This window comes from Anser brachyrhynchus (genome assembly GCF_964034855.1).
Source record: "Anser brachyrhynchus genome assembly, chromosome: 11".
Taxonomy (NCBI): domain Eukaryota; kingdom Metazoa; phylum Chordata; class Aves; order Anseriformes; family Anatidae; genus Anser; species Anser brachyrhynchus.
The window spans coordinates 4,103,147-4,120,626 of NC_137706.1; the positions used below are offsets into that span (position 1 = coordinate 4,103,147).

The 17,480-nt window shown below is 40.7% G+C and overlaps 1 protein-coding gene across 20 annotated transcripts in view; it reads left to right on the forward strand.

Moving 5' to 3' along the window:
• The window catches only part of TCF12 (transcription factor 12), a 164,076-nt gene that overhangs the window by 116,542 nt on the left and 30,054 nt on the right, over positions 1–17,480 (forward strand). For 17 of the 20 annotated variants that reach the window (XM_080551795.1, XM_080551780.1, XM_080551778.1 and 14 more), the window contains one exon: positions 16,848–16,953. In XM_080551795.1, coding sequence (XP_080407921.1) covers positions 16,848–16,953 — 106 coding nt within the window. Of the gene's footprint in view, positions 1–7,680; positions 7,862–8,224; positions 8,244–16,847; positions 16,954–17,480 lie in introns of those variants that run through there. The other 3 variants (XM_080551786.1, XM_080551788.1, XM_080551790.1) reach the window with 3 other exon arrangements.

Genomic DNA, 17,480 nt, shown 5'->3' on the forward strand with positions numbered 1-17,480 from the left:
CTCTTACTAGGCATTAATTTTAAGAAGCAGTATTTTTCAAATGTTTTTCATTTAATTTTTCTTTTGAATGAAGACAACAAAATGCTGATTAAATTTTGTTTGTATTAACACTGTACCAGTTGGAGCAGTGAAGCGCAGTTACTGTGAAGAATCAAAGATTGCTATGCTGCTTTTTTAAAGCACCGTTTCTCCGTTTAAATGCTTTCAGTGCTGAATAGAGCCTTGAAGAAAGATGACAGGTTATGAAAAAAGTGCTCTGAGATGTTTTGTTTAGCATGTGGCACAAAACTAAAATGTACTGACCATCATAGCAAATTTAAATTGAGTTGATAATTATTTAAGTGTTGTCTTTACTTATTTTAACTATACTTCGGTAAGAAATCAATGTATGGTGGCAAAGATAAAATTGTTTTAGCTGATAGGTAGTGCAGAGAAGTGTAATTATAGTATGGGAGGTCACAAGAAAAGATAGTGGATTCTTAATGTTACACGATAAAAGGATTTGGATTTTTTTTTATTTTACAGTTTTCTCTAATGTTTTTGTGTTAGTATGGGACTACTATGTCAGTGGGTAGTCTAGTAATTGTCTAGGTAACTAATTCAGTAGCAATCTTCTGAGGTACGATTTCTTTAAATCTACTTTGTTTCTTTTTCTCTTGGATATGCATGGTATTTTCTGAAATTGCTTGCTTTGAGATTTACCTTTCCTCACGTGTTTCTATCAAGGCCTAAAGTAAAAACAGTTATATAGAGAAGTGCTAATTAATTGTTTAGTTACTTTCTAGAATGCGACTTGGAATCCGAATTTGTCCTTTTACCATGAAAACTAATTGCACCAAACAAGTGTATTTTTAAGTTCTGCTATCTTAAGTTGGCTAAGTGGTGAGTCATTGCCCCAAAACATTTTTGATGTTGACATCCAAGTGTTTGTGTTGAACTATTAACTACTAAATGTAAAGCTTTGGGGGAAGGATAAAAACTAAAAATCAGTGATTTACTTTCTTAATTAGCTCAAGTCAATCTTGAACAGAGATTTTTGAGCTGTTTATGTTTTACTAACAGAATATATTTTTTTTCAGTGGCAGTTCCATTATCCTCAGAAATTATAAACTCTTGTGGTATTTCTGAGAATTCTTTGGACTGTAGGAGTTGTCTTAACTAAGCCAAGAAACAGTAATAACATCATGCGACTCAAAAACAATTGTAACTAATCGGTGGGGCACCAGTTACCTATAGAGAGCACAGAGTCAGTGTTTTCAAAGAACTTCTTGATCTGCAGAGGGAGAACAGTAAGGCTTGCTTGGAAATGTGCAACGAGTTTGTAATCGAATTACCATTGTGCTATGAGCAGAAGCATGGTATTGTTTACCTGTGTTGTCAAAAAATATTTCAGACCAATATTTATCATTAGCACCGTGAGCAATAGCTGTTGTGTCATAATTGTAAGAGAAATATTGTATATATTTGTCATTATTCCTTTGCCACTTAATTGGTCTTACATCAGAGAGTAGAAATACTTGTGTGTTGATCTTTTTTGTTACAGAAAATTCTGTGACAAATGTTTTCTGTGTAGTGCCATTTCTAATAACTATTTTGAGCATTTTAGATTTTCCATAGCACCCAAGGCTATCAGTTAATATTAAACTTTTGATTGCCACTTATTTAATCAGATTGTCAAATGAACATTTTCCATCGGCAGAGATCTCTCTCTAAATTCAAACTCTTTACTAAGCACAGAAAGAGGAAACTTGGTTTTTATATGTAGAATTACTTCTGAAACACTGAGTTTTTTGTTAATATACTAGCCTTTTAAAGAAGGAGCTTGAGAAGTATAAAATTTAAAAAAAAAAAAGAAAAAAGAAAATAATACGTCTTACTCCGTTTTGTAATCCCTCCTACCTCCGCTCCTCCCCAGGGTTAAAAGAGAGTACTTGAAGTAGGGGGTGGAAGTGATCTGGTTGTCTGTTCATCTGAAACCCAGTTTTTGAGATTTTAATATTTAGCGAATGTTGTTTTTTTAATACAATCTAATGTGAGCAAACTTCCTTTAGAGAATTATCCTCACAATTAACAAGTTCAGCATGTATTGAAGTAGCCTGGTGTAAATAAACATCCTTGGAACAGTTTTATGAAATCAGGGTCTCTTTTCTGAACAGTATGTCTGAGTAAAACCTTCGGAGCATCCTGTGTGGATACGGTGTTGAACTGACTGTGATGTTGTGTTTAATTGTGTTTAATTTTCTTCATAAGATTTATTCCCACAGAACGCTTTACGCTGGCCAGAAATGGTTTGTTCAGAGCAGTTCTGAGTTGCCTGGTGCAGTCAAGTGATGCATTCAGCTGTCTGTCTTGTCTTCAGCATGTAACACGCGGGGACATGAGTAACCCCGACCCTTGCCTCCGATGCTGTGCTGTGTTTTATAAGGCATTTTAAATAACGAAAGTGAGCAAATGAATCCCTATGGATAATGCAACGCAGAACTTGTGGTTTCTTCCTTGTGAGTCAGTCTTCCTTCTGCTTTATGCTTATTCTTTGGCCATCAGATTCAAAGTCTGGTGTTTTTAGGGAAGGGACTTACTTGAAATCGACCTGAAAACAGCAGTGACTTAAGATTATAGCATCCCATCCGCCCTTTGCTGTACACGTGAAAACCATTCAGCTGTCACTGAACAGCTAAGCTGCCCTTCGTGGAGTCTTGCTGTGAGCGCTCCGGTGGCGTTCTCGCTGCATGAGGCTGAGGTACGTGCGTGACCCTCTCTTCACAGCAGCTTCTGGCTGCAGGCACATCGTGTTTCCAGGGCTGCTGGCCTGGTCCCGGGCTGTGCTGTAGGCCATTGCGAGGTTGTTTTACTGAGATTTTTTCCTTCTCTGTGAAAATCCCTCATACACACAGTGGATTTAGTGGTAGATTTTTTTATTTTATTTTTCTTTACATTTTCACAACACATCAAAATGAGCATACTAGATGCTCCTAAACTAGTGTAGATCTGCACAGGAGAATCTAAAAGCAGCGCACGGCTGTAAGGCTGTTTTCTTAAGGGCAACGTGACAGAACAGCAGCTCGTGGAACTTCACGGAGAAGTTGCACGAACTGCTGCGACTTGTGCTTTACCTGGAAGACGAACGCTTCCGTTACCATGAACTAGCGTGGCACTTCACGCAGACAGCTCAGGAGAACGGCTTTTCTTCCTCTCCTCCCCTCGGCGGGAGCAGGGAGGACCGCCAGCGGCGCGGCCTCCGCAGGCTGGGGGAGCCCCGGACGGGCAGCAAATGGCGGCGCCGCGGCTGCCCCCAGCCCGCGCAGCGCCGGGGGCGGAGCCTCCTCGGGGGGCCGTGCGGGGGGTGCGGCCTCGGCCGCGCTGCGGCGGCTGCGCCAGCAGGGGGCGCCCCCGCCGTGCGCCGCGCTCGGCAGCCGCTGGGAGGGGCTCGGGGCTCAGCCGCGGCCCTACGTGCGCAGCCTGGCGGGTATTTGGGCACTGAACGTTTCCGGCAAAATAACGAAGCTTTCTGAACTGGAACAATATAAACGTATTGCCTTTCCGTGTGTTGGGAACAAGCCTTAGCCCCCTTTAAATGCATTGGTTTGGGGCTGATTGTGAAGCCTCTGATACACAGCTTTTTTCCCTATTGTTTCCATTCTAGTAAAATATTTATATTAAAGGAATGAAGCATCCGAAGTTCACTGTTACATGGGGAACTACTCAGAGAGGAACTCCATAACTGCAGCGTCCAGTTAAAAACAATTTTTTTTTTAAACTTAGAGCTAACGGGAAGTTTTTGCTAAAATCAGCAAATAAAAAAACTCAAAAACTCTGTAATATAGCTACATAAAAGTAATGGGTAGGATTTAATATCAATTACACTGGTATTTGTTAGTAGTTTTCTTGTTTTGTTACCATGTAATTAACAACGTGATTTCCAGTTAAAGCAGTGAGGGCTGATTCTTGAGGCTTTTATTCTTGTCTCTTGGAAGAGCTGCGTTCTGCTTGGTGTGTGCAGTTACAGATCATGCTGACACTGGCCTTGTTTTGGTTAATCCTAGTGAATGTTTGGCTGTAAAATACATTCTGCTAGGAGTCCTAAGATGCCTAGAATTTTTTTCTGAAATATTGCAAGTGGCTCAAAGTTGATACTTATATATTATACACACACATTTATACATACAGATACATATGTATGTGTGTGTATTTTAATTAGTAATTGGTTGTTCAGTATCAGATGACTTTCCAAGAATTTGTCTTTTATCCTTTATTCCCCATTCCTTGTCTTTACTTCAGCGAGGCATTGGTTGGGGTCAGTCTCCTCCGTCTCAATTTCGGGTTTTCTTAGAACTGATAAGAGCTTAATCACTTCTGAAACATCCGTGCCTTTTTCAAACGTGGTTGAAGTTGATAAAAACTTCCAACCCCGCGCAGAGTGGGGATAAAGAGAGAGCCTTCTAGGGCAGTTGTCTTAGCCTTATTTCCAAAGGCAGCAGGTTAACCTAGCCCCTCAGAAATGAAACAGATTAGGAAGAAGAACAGAATTGGCGTCCTCATCGATAGCAGGTTTCAGATTGTATTAGGTTACCGTTTTTCAGAAGGATTTATGCCAGCTCTCTGTGAGGAAACTCAAGACTTACACATCACAGTTGCTTCTTTTGGTGAAAAAGGAACTTTGAGTTATGTCTGACTCAAAATTATTGTAAAAGTTTTTGCTGCTTGTGTTTGACCAGACCCATTTAAAATAATAAAGCTGTGATTAAAAAGCATTAACACTTCTCAAGTATTATGATATTCCAGTGTTACGGCATATGTTTGACCAGAGGATGGCTCTTGTCCATTGAGGCACTTACATAATTACCTTTTCTGTGGTATGAGGATAATTTTCAGTGATCTGGAGCAATTATGTTTGTTTTTTTTTTATAGACTCAAGTGCTGGGTTACATATGCTTACTGTGTACTTGCTTTGTGGCTCTGACAAATTGAACAAAAATGTGTTTCACATAAAAGGTTGATTTTTAGGAAGAACATACAGTTCATTCCCAAAACCTTTTATTGTTAAAATCTTTATTCTTACACAGGTAGCTTGGTTTATTATTAGGATAGTATTTCACTTTGCATCAGATTTCATAATCTCTTTATATACTTTAGAAACAGGCAGCTTATTGTTTTTGACACGCAGTACAGGGTCATGAGTGGAAACAATTCGGGCTGCAAAGTGCATGTCAGTTCAGTGCTCCTCTGCTGACGGCATGTCTGTCTGAAATCAAGTTTAAAAAATTGGCCCTGTCTCCAGCTGACTTGTTTTGTCAGGCTGAGTCATCAGATTAACCCTTGACTTGTCACCAAGGAAAATGGAATAAACAACTGTACTGCATACAGTATCACTGATCCAGCCCTGATTCATTTCATTGTAACGTCTCTTAAGAAAACAAATTTCAGAGCAGCTGTTGCTTAGCTTAAATGGGGATTAAAAAAAAATGAGACCACAAAACACAAACTTACTTGGGACTTCAGAAGTTCTTGGAATTGTTATCTGGTTGGAGCTCCTACAAATACAGAGTTAGTGGTAATGATATCGCAGTTTTGTGCTCAGCTTTTCAAATTAGTCCATTTTAGGTCTATTTTTCATCTGTTCTGGTCTAAGTAAACATGTGAGGGTTAGTTTGATACGCTTGAATTATGATTTGAACCTGTAACATGAACTGACCTAACAAAGTACATTGAGGAATAACGTAGTAGTAAATGTAGAACAAGTACAGTGATGAATTTTAAGTATTGGACACAAAGATTTTATTCACTTGATGTCACGGAGGGTAGGACAACTAATTTGCTTTTCAGTAAAATGAAATTGGTACCCGTTTGATTTGTGGGGAAGTAATTCCAGGAACAAATTTGTTTATTGAATCGTTATGGAGGTACCAGCCATTAAACTAGTTTGTCTACAAACAGCATTTGCAGTGGCATAACTCAGTTTTATTGTTGTCCTTGTTGTTGTCGTCTTAGCCATGTGATGGTGAACAATGTCAATAATTCCTTTGTACTGATAAATGTTAATTGTGTTAGTAAATATTACCAGTTACCATTACCTATGCACTTTTCATTACGATTGCTCTATACAGGTATTGGATGGTTGTAATGTGAAGTATGCACAGCAGTGAGTGCCACATAGAGATGTTAGTTTTCCTACTGTATGTTTTAACGTTTACCCATTTATTTTTAATACGGGTGGATAATGCTTAGTCTTGGAGAGGGGTCTTTATCATGCTCTTCTTCTCAAATACACCTATTTTGAACATGGAGCATGTGTATGTGGAGGAACAGTAGCAATTACAAAGATGTTGACGACAGCCCTTACTTGAAAGAACTGAATGTAGTCACCTGGAAGTATATTTTAATGATTTAAAAGCTTGTGTGCTTGATTTATTTTAGGGGAAAAAAAAAGGGGGGGGGGGGTGTCCTTACTTCTCCCCCCCTTGAAAGCTGGAAGTGCATTTCCCAGTGTTTAGGGTTTTTTCTAAATTATACACTTGTCTAAATTAATGATATAAATCCAGTGCACTTTGATAAGCAGCACATGCAAAGATCTGAAGATCTTTTAGCGTATCTCATCTGTAGAGTCCCGAACATTAGCGAGAAGCTTTAAGGAATGGCATTGTTAGTTGCAAATCAAAGCTTCTTACAGATTCTCTAGGGGCTGAAATGGGTCTTTGTGGTCCCTAGGGGAAGAAGGAAGCCGCAAGTCATTCTGTGGGCCTGGCGCTTTAATAGTCTGAAGTACAGGGATGTTCTTTTTTGCAGCTGCTGCTGTGCCTTTTGTACTGGAGGAGAGTTCGGGTGTCATTAGCTTCACTGCATAGCTAAATAGTTCTGGATGTATAGTTTTACTTGCAGTCAAAATGCAAGTGTTCTTCAGCAGATGTAAACTGCAGGATCTGTAGTCTCCTAACTGCTTGGGGAGTTCCCTGCAAAAGGATTTCAGCCTGGAAGTGTGACTATTTTCTGTCAGTGTGTGTGTTCTCTGTGCATTTACAGACACCGCCGTTGTCATGTCCCGAGATAAGGTGCATTGTACAACAGCCTACCGAGGTGTTTATCTGATGCTGATACTCTGCTGCAGTCAGTTTGTCACCCCCGCAGATCCCTTTAGTTGGGATTTCTGTGGCCGGCGACCCCATGGCTGCAGGTGCGTGTGCCCTGCGGCTGGCGGCGGGGAGCTTCGCAGCCCCGGCGTGAGGGGGGAACGGGCTCGGGCTGGAGCCTTTCTCGTCCCGGAGCAGTCTGCGCCGCCCTTGGTGGGTGTAGGAGCAGGGCGGCAGGAAGCGCTACCCCTCGTTAAGAGCTAAGGGCCAGTAACGCCGCCGTTTGGCGAAAGAAGCCCAAAAGCCCTGTCGGGCACGGATGAGGGACTGTTGTGCCAGGAGCGCGGCGGGGCCGCTCCGTTGCACAGTTCCCCCAACTTGTGACACGACCCAAAGTTTTCCGTCCGCTTCCCCCCGCGGGCACGGCGCTGGCCGTCCTCTCAGCAGCGGCAGCCCGCGGCCGCGTCCCCGCCGGCCAGCGCTGCCCGGGCCGCGCCTGAAGCGACGGGCGGCGGGGCTCGGCGGGGCTCGGCGGGGCTGGGGGCAGGCTGCGGCCGCCCCCCCCGCGGGCCGGGCGCGATGGTTCGGCCCTGCTTTGCATGCGCCGCCTCGCAGCGGCTCCACGTGCGCGGCGGAGGGGAGCCGCGGGCGGGCGGCGGGCGGATGCGGCGGCGGGAGGCGGGAGGCGGCGCACTTGGGCTGCAGCCCGGCGCCGCGCCAGCCTCGCCATGTACTGCGCCTACCCCGTGCCGGGCGTGGGCAGCAGCTCCCTCATGTACTACTACAACGGGAAGACGGTAAGGCGCCCGCCTTTGTTCCTGCTGCCCGCTCCCTTCCCTGGCCGGGCAGCCGCGGCTGGGCGGGGAGCGGGAGGCGGCCCGGGGGGCGCCGCCTCAGGACTGGGAGCCGGGAGCCGCGGTCGGGCCCGGGCTAGGAGGCGCCCCCGGCCCCTCAGGGCGGCCCCGGGCCCCTGGTGCCGGCGCCTGGAGGCTGGGAGTCTCCCTTCGCCCCCAGGGAGCGCGCTGAGGGGGGCGCTTCTCGCAGCCCGGCGGGCCGGCCGCGGCTCGGCATGGGGCGAGAACAGCAGGGTGAAGAGGATAAGGGGAGCTGCTGCCAGTCACCTCATGTTTTTATTAACTCGTGTCTCTCCTCTCGCGGGCCGCCGAGAGCTTTGTCTTCGTTAGTAAACTTTTTGTCCGGGTTTTTGTTCAACGCTAATTAAGCTGGGGATGTTTCTGTTCGTTAAAGCTGCAGCGTGTGAGCTGCTCGGGGAACCGTGAGGGTACCCGAGGGGAGATGAGAGGGCTGAGGCAAATTGCACGGTCTCTATTTCATTTCCTTTGGTATAAACGCCAGCTGTCTTTCAAATATGAAATTATTCTTCTTTCATGTCTGCTCCGAACCTAAAACAGTCTGTTTGAAGTTTTATGTGAAGATATATATAAGGCTTAAGTAAAATTAACTGTACAATACCCCTGAAGCAAAGGGAATATAACTTGCATGGAGTTTTGATTTTATTCTTTCTAGAGCACAGATCACTCTATTACAACATTTCTCTTTGTTCTTGTAGCAGGAAAAAAGGCTTTGATCTTATTAAGTATTTCCAGGCATATAGTAGATGGAAGTGCTGGTGCTGTAGGAGAGCATGGCTTGAAAATTGATAGCATGTGCCTGTTACGGGTCAGAGGTGACCTTTATGAGCTTGAAGAGTTAGTAAATAGATGACAAATCATATGATGATCCTATATCATGTTGCCCAAGGTTTTATTTAATTTTTTTTTTAACTTCTTGCTGGCTTCTAGTGTTCTCTTGCCTAGGAATCCTGCAAGTTGGAACAAATTATTAATTTAAGTATACAGAAGGAGGATATATGAAGCTGAGGGGAGATTTGTGTGTGTGTGTGGTTTTTTTTTAAGCACACAGTGTACACGCCAAATCTTAATATGAAACTTTCTGTAATGGAAATACTATATAACTTAATTTTTATGTCTTATTGCTTTCGATTATATTGTTCGGTCAGTTAGTAGTTGATATTATGCATCTCGTTGCTTGAGGTTTTGAGATTATCTGAATTACTCGATTTTGGGTAGTGACATTCCTTGGTACCTACAGATGCGTACAAAATCTGATTCACTTACAGGCAAAACAAGTGGGAAATGATGTGTTAAAAATACGTGGTGTGTTTATACTTCTTACTGAGTGTTTTGTTCCTTTAAAACTTTTTTAATTTGTAAGATGGAAGAAAGCCTAATATTAAACAACAGAATACTCAAGCACCACAATAGATGTTGTGCACTGGCACATAAATAAACTTAAATTTTAAACATTAAGTCTGATTAAAAAATGCTATTAGGAGAAGTTCTTTTTTTTGTAATTTCTGTATGTTTTAGGAGGGACACTTGAAAGTGAGAAGTCACGTTTTAATGGAAATGCCTCATCAAGGAGTAAAATCTTACCGTTATGTGTAACAGAAATTATTAAAAATATGTTTCAAGAATTTTCACCAATTTAAAAAGGAAAAAAAACCCTTTATCTGTTTCATAAAGGAAAATGAAGTACTTGCACTGAAATAGAAAATTAAACCCGATTTTTCTTTTTTTGTTTTCTCATCCTCCTTCACCTGTTGATATATAGAAAATATTTGTAGTTTATGGCAGGTTTATACAATTTCATTATGGAGCTCTGACAAATTTTGAAAATTGTGACAAAAATCACATTTATCTGTTCTTTGCTTTCACCTTTTCTCCACTTTCATTTCTACAAGAGCTGTGCTGTAGACAAGAAAACAAATTATCCAACCCTAATTAAAAAAAAAAAAAAAGAAAATAGCACAAATCTAAATGATTCTTTTTTAAAGTTTGAATAGTAAGTGAAATAATTAAGGAAACTTCATTAACTGATCATCATTGTTTAAATTTTGTAAAAATGAAATGGCGTCAAGATATTTAATATAAATTTTATATCTTGATTCTGCATGAAGAATATAGACTGAAACACAAGTTTTTCCAATTTTTTCAGTTCACCTACAAGTTTAGAAAGAAATCGGTTATTTTCTAAATGTCCTTTTTTCAGGGATCTGATGATCTTACTCTGTAATTATTTCAAACTAGATTGTGCTAATATCAGTTATCACCAAAATAAATCAATTTAAGATACAGTATTACTTATGTTTTATATCATCTATGAGTATTTCACATGAGAATAAATCTGAGTATTACACATCACTGTTGTATTCTGCACATTGTACAGGTTAATATGATACACCAGTCTATGGATGTTTTATTGTTGAGTAAACATCGCTTTTTCTCAGCATAAGCTGAGGTTTCAATGATCCCTTTACGAAGATGGAGTTACTGCATCTTTTGCAGTGAATTTTTGCAATACCTATGAAAAAGTGCAGAAAAAAATGACAAGATGCAACTTTTTAATATATGTAATGCGTTGTGATTCTGTTTTTTGTAAGCTAGCTTGTGTATTGAAAATTTTGAGAGCAAAAGGTTATTTATAAACATGTCTGTGTATATACGTGTATGTGACATGTAGATATGGACAAATACAGGTGCGAGTATGTGGATGTGTATTGAGTACTTTTTAGTGAAGAAGCTGTCTTGTAGCCATTGCTATCAGAGTTATAACATCAAGAAAAGTATTTAATAATTTGGAAAATGCTTAGGTGACATGACAGCATGCCTGTCTGTTGCTGTAATGCAATAAATAACGTACCACGTCTTTTAACAGCAATGGAAAATGTTTTCGGTTTGTAAATTTTTGAGCGACCAGGTGCGAAGAATTATTATTCAATTCTGCTTTTATTAGTATTGGGCCAGTTAGTATACAGGGAGAAAAGTACAATTAAATCTGTTCTGTGCCATATGCTGCCCACAGCAACTTAGACAAGGTCAAAGCTAACATTTGTAAGTCAGGATAAATAGAAGATCATCTGGAAAATCTCTAGGGGTACGCTGCTATGGACATTGAATAAAGAGAGGTAGGAAACGCTGGTCAGCTGGATTTCTTCTGTTCCTCACCCTTCCCTTTTCCCCTCCCCTCCCCACCCCTCCAAAAATGTACCACGAGTTCAGTGCATCAGCCCGAGAGTTTTCTCTGCTCCACTCCACTGGGTTAAACTGCCAACTTACTGAGCAGTGGTCCCCTGCCAGAAGAGGGTCTTGTCTGCAGCAAGCCTTATCGATGCTGTGGAGCATAGGTTGTGTCCATTTCCTTGGGCAAATGAAAGCAGCTAGGGATGGGCTCAGGTGCTGGGTTGGACGGTTCTATTTTTCTCAAAATGTGAGCACGCCCATTTGTTCCATGGCTTTGCTTTCAGAAATGACATTCATGTTGAGGTCCGTTTGTAGAAATGCAGCAGTCTGTCACAAGTCCAGAAACTGAGCCTACTAGCGAGTTCTGGGAAAAAATCATCAAATACAAAAGATACGATTGTATCTCTACTGCCGTATCTTCCTGTGGTCACTGGTGGTGAGGGGGATTCCTTGCACAGCTACGAAAGCTTTCTGAAATTCAGGGAACAGGTTAAGAAACAGGCTATTTGTTTTAACTTTTGTTTTTGTTTCTTTGAAAATCTGTTTTTAATAGGAATTTTTGAAGACTTAGTTGTATGCATTCTTTAGTAACAGTGTAGTTAGAAAAGCGTGGGGAAGAGGTCTGCTGTTCTAGTAAACGGAAAAGGAATCTTCAAGCATTACACACACATTTATTTTTGTTTTTCCTGTCGCCTTAAGTTTTTTTTCCTCCCCCTGTCCTCACACTACGATTTAAAAAATAAAAGAACAAACCAAAACATTTCTGTATCCTGACTGGGATTTTGGGTAAGTTGGCCTATCACATTTTAACATGACTTCAAAATTATCGTTTGCTGGGGAAGAAGCTAGGAAGCCTGTGTCATTGCAGTAGGATTCTGCATTTCAAAAATACCCAAATAGGCATGTATAGCACGCCTAAACTGCGTAAACATTTATTTAAGATGGAATTCAGTTTAGCTGCTTCAAGGAGTTTGAATTTTATACCATCCTTAAAAATTATGGTTGGATTTGCAGGCGAGACAGATGCTCTGTTTTCTTTGAGGACTGTTTTATTTTCTTTCTGGGTGGTGAGAAGAGGTTTTAAAATATATGAGCCTTTACACCTGGTATTGGAAACAAAAAGTAGGATTTAGGATGTGGTGTACTGATCTTGTTTGTGTATTAGAGCTCTTCTCCATTTTATCATCTTGCTTAAATATCAACTAAAAAATTCAGCTGTGCTTTTGGCAATTTCTGTCTCGCTGTAAAATAGTGAAGGGAAAAGTAATTACTGTTCTACATTCCTAAAGTTTTAGTACATGGTTCTGTCAGAAATATAATAAACAAGAAAACAAGTCTCCTTTTTTCCCAGAGCTGCCTTTCAGCAGAATTAGCTTTTGTGGCAAAACCTGCAGATAATACACTGTAAAATTTTGCCACATGTACAAATCATTCATCGGCACACACTTGCTTAGTGCATGACTGATGCTGATGGAATGTAGCTGGGCTAGTTAGCAGAGTTTACAAGCTACAGAGAAGGTTATCCATTTCTACTGGATTCAAAAAATTGTCTCTCCTGCAGCTTCCTAAATATTTCCCGGGACTTCCAAGAATTGTTAATAAATAGAATTAAATAAGTAACATAATTTGTAATTTCATAAATAGTAAGCATCATGGGAGACTTGGTCCTGAGATAGCATGAGCTCATCAGAAGTAAGCTTTGATTGCTTCGTTGCTATTTTTTAATCTGCTTTTAACATTAATATTAAACATTGATAAATATTTAAGAATTTGAAACAGATTAAGGGAGAATTGCCTGAGAAGAAGTATGCCAACAGGAAGACTCTAAGTGTTGTATTTGTTAAATGCATTTATAGAATGAGACTTGGAAGCTTTACTTAGAGTAAAATTTGCTAACCCCAAATTTTCAAGTTAATGTTTGTTTACTGGCACTTGTAAATAGAAGCACGTTGTGTAATCCTTTGACTTCTCTTAGATGTATTAGGTTGGGGCTAAGTTCTGTGGCAGTGTTCATTGAATATGTTGAGAACAAAGGCAGATTTGAGAACTGGACGGTGCATATGCTTTGCCTAAACTGCTGTCGTACAGATCCAGCCTGCTCAGCACTACGTTCTGGAAGTCAGCTCCCCACCCTCAAAAAAATCTTTGTTGTCATCCTGCCTTTCCCACTGGAGAAATGCGAAACAGTGTCGGGTGTGGAAGAGACAGAAGTGGGTCTATGATTTGATGTTCTTTGCAGCTTATTTGTCCTACTTCCCTCTTCGGAGGCCATCCAGCCTCCAGAAGTACTGCGCTGTTAGGATTAATGTGTATTCTAGCACAGCTCCAAAAAGAGTTGAGTCCTCCACTTGATAAGTCATTTAAAAAACTCTTCTTGGCATGTGTTTATTGGAAGGGAATTTCCCATTCATAATCGAGAGCGTTGTGCTTGTCAGTTGAGAGGCACATCCTGTGCCTTTGGGTGTAGTGCATTTAAGGGGATTAGAAGGTGGGTTCTTCTCCTACCTGCTGGGGAGCGCCGGCTTCCAAGGAGACGGGGTGACCTTTTAACAGTATTCCTTGTCTTTGGGGGAATGTCAGCCAGGAAAAACTGGCTTGATGCCTCCTGGATGTCACTGTTATCAGTTTAATAGCTAGAAGAGGCTGTCTTGAGCAGCCACGTCATATTTATAACTGCCTTACTCAGCTGTCGCAGAAGAGAAGCCCTTTAAGTAGGGCACAGGCTGCCTCGCTGCAGAGCAGCTCGCCAGGCCTCCGGCAGGCTGTGTTCTGCTGGACTGGTCCTAATGCAAGTGGGGCTTTGGGAGCCAGCGAGCTGGTCAACCTAATACATCGCTTCCCAACTTAGGATGGCATTTAGGATGGCATTAGGATGGCATACCATCAACTTTTTGGGTTTTTAAAAAAAAAAGTTATTTTGCATCTGATGGACTTCAGGTTAATCTTAGTAAATCCTCTCCTTTGCTTTTAAATTTTGTTTGTAGTAACACAACATAAAAAATTATGATTAGGTCATTAACCAGAAAAAAACCTGGTGCTCATCTGCAGGTGATCAGATGACATCAGAGGCCTGGTTTTAATTTGTGGGTAGTTCTGATTGTAACTAAAAGAGACTTGCTCCTTTTGTGGAATTGGCTGGCTATTTCCCCACATCTGGAGTTAATGAAGTCTTTGAGACCACATCAGTTGTGTTTTGCCGCAAGAGCTCTTTGATCTGAAAGATCTAGACTGGCACAAGTGCAGCTTCATAACATAGCAGCTATGTTTTTGCAATCTATAGCTAAGATACCAAAACAAGCAGAAACTCTATAAAAGTTGTGTGTCTGTGCGAGGACTTTCATGTAGCTATTTGAAAGGGCTTCTCTTACTTTGACACAATTCATAACATTTTTGTTATGTTAATGGCTTGTACATACATATCTGTAAATGATACGTTTGTACAAGGTTTTCAGCTCAATTTGCCTTTTGAGGTGGTGTTTGATCAGTTTTTGGAAATCAAATTAATGTAAAACATTAAAATTGCAGTCTGAAGCTTACGTTTACAAATCTCATTGATACCATGGTTTAAAAGTATAATTCGTAATTGTAGATTATTTCACATTTATCAGTGTACATCTTCTTGTCAGTGCTAAATGTCATAAAGCTTTGTTTCCACTGCTGTCCTGTGACAGTGATAGATTCTCCATCAGCTATAGCATATGCTGCGTTATTCTGCACAGCAGAACTTGTAAATTAAGCCCAATTTTGCCTAATATGTTTGCAGTCGTACGCCTGCGAGTATTTACAATTTGACAGAGTGACATTTCTGTTAAAATATGTCAGAGGCAGGGAATATACATGCATTCATCATATATAGTAAATACATATGTACTGCTAACGTTGCTTATAACGTATTGTCATTCTGTCACTCAGATTTGATGAGCATCTCTATTTTACACTTATTCGAGAAATCTAAAATTTGCAAGTAAAATATTGAACAAAAGCTCCTCGGAAAGGCTTTCTTTCCTAAAATAGCTTTTTTTCCCTCTATTTTGATTCAAAATTCAAATTTAAAAACAAACATGCAGCTCAAAGTCCCAAGTTTTGCACTTGACTCCTTTTTATCAGGTCTCTTGTTACCTGCTGGTTTCACTGCATGGTTTGTATCGGCAAACGTGCCCTAGCTTAGTTCTCTGTGCCCTTGCGCTGATGCCACTGCAGCTTGATGGGTTTTATTGAAATTCTGTTGATGTAAAACGAGAGTGGTAAAGCAGCCCCCTAATATAAAGGAGCGCTGTCTGCAGGCACATGCCCAACCATTTGGTCTGACAACAGCAGGCTAGGAAAGCATTTGGGAGTAGGGAGGAGGGGTATTGGTATGCAAATGAAGGCAGGGACTTACCCACTTCACTTTCTAAATATCCGTATCAGAACATTCACCCTTCCAGAGAACAATAGTTCTCTTTTAGCAGACTTAGCTTTTTTGTTGGCTGGCTTGTTTTTCCTATCCCTTCTCTTGCTTGGTAAACACCGTGTACCACAAAGAAAGGAGAGAGGTGAATGTTGTAGATGCATACGTAGGCCTGTATTTGCATAGGAATGGATAAAAATGTGCACTGCTGAGTTTTAGGGCACAGCGCGCTATCTGGGTTTTGAAGTTTTAAAATTATTTTTAATAATATGTGTTTATATTATCTAAAGCATTGTGTTTACAAGTAAGGTGAATGATTTACAAATAGAAGTCCTGCATTTTTTACTTTGTAGCAAAAAATGATTGGGGTTCCATGTTGCACTTGGATGTTCTTTGCTATCAGGTTTATTAATTTGCCCTTTTTGAATAAATCTTTTCAGCTTATGCTAGTCATATTGCAGTATTTGGTATATTGACCACATTACTGTTACGGAGAAGTAGCGTTGCTTAGAAAAAACACGATTGTGGGTAGAGTCCTTGAGACTGAATGCCGGCTTTGTTGATTAGAATTACTTAGTCCTGAATATGTTTTACACGCGCGTGCACACATACATATATTTAGAGTCCCTAAAGTGGAAACTTCTAACCATTATGCTTATTTGGCTTCTTAAAATTTTTGATTTGTTAAGAAAATTGTTTGGAGGTCGAGATCAGTCATTCCAGTGTGTTACACTGAAAAAAGAATGACGCTGGCTTTCTTTAATGCTAGGCCAGTGTGAAGGAAGAACTAGCTCGGTGTTGCAGTTTGAAGATTATTCTGCAAGTCTTGCCTTACGTTTATTTTTGATGACTTTACAAAGGGGTGCAAGGTTTTGAATGGTTGGTAAAACAGTTGCGTTAAAAGTCCTTCCATTTGTCACTGGATGTTCTTTTTCTTTCTGATTGTTGGGATGCCAACTAGTTAAATATTCAAACAGGCATTGAGTAGTTTTAAAGTAAATTTGTTTGGGGCCCAGTTGTTTTATCTTGGTGCTTTTTTTTTTTTTTAATCTTGAGCAACAAGTCTGTGCGAGTCATGCACTTAGAAAGCAAAATCAGCATTCAAGCTTTTATCAGGCCACCTGGCTGAGTTGGCACACCAGAAAGCGTGTTGTTGGGATCATTCTACTGTAGTTCCACTGTACTGTGGCAACTTGCTAAAAAGCAAATAAAACAAGGGCAACAAATGCTGCAGCTTGCTACACTGTTCTTTTTTTTATTTAGTTTTCTGCGTGTGTATGCTGTTCTGGGTTTCTTAATGCATGACACCCAAATATTACTGAAGTGCTTTTATTGCTTTCCAATATTTAGGTGTATGCACCATCCCCGAGTTCTGATGATTTCAACAGAGAATCTCCAAGTTACCCGTCTCCTAAGCCACCAAGCAGTATGTTTGCTAGCACTTTCTTTATGCAAGGTAAGTAAAAAGATTTAAGTATATGGGTAAGGTATAACTTGTCCTTTAGGCAGAAATTTGAAGTTAGCCACTGTTACACAGAATGAGTGGGGAAACTTAAAGGTGATACACTGTTCTAGATCTTACAGCTAAGTTTTATATACTTCTAAAACAGTTAGATGAAGGGAGCTGTCTGTTGATTTAAAGTTTTTCTCATGACATTAATTGCTGACTGAAATTTAAGGGGATTATACACCAGGCCAGATGGACAGAATCCCCCATCCTTTGATTTGTAGGGGCTTCAGAGCAGCACACTGGAGTGATAGAGAAAAATGAGGTGAGGGCTTCTTGACTGTTCCGGAATTTGACTGTAGAATATCAGCTAACAGTCCAACTGCTCAAATGCTTGTGTATCCAGCATGCAAAAAAAAGGGGGGGGGGGGAGGGCGGGGATTGAATTGAACAAAATGAGAGCAGAATTCATTTCCTTGGCCTCACGTCATACAAGTAGCTCATGCTGTAGTCTGTTGGGGTTTTGGAGCATATTG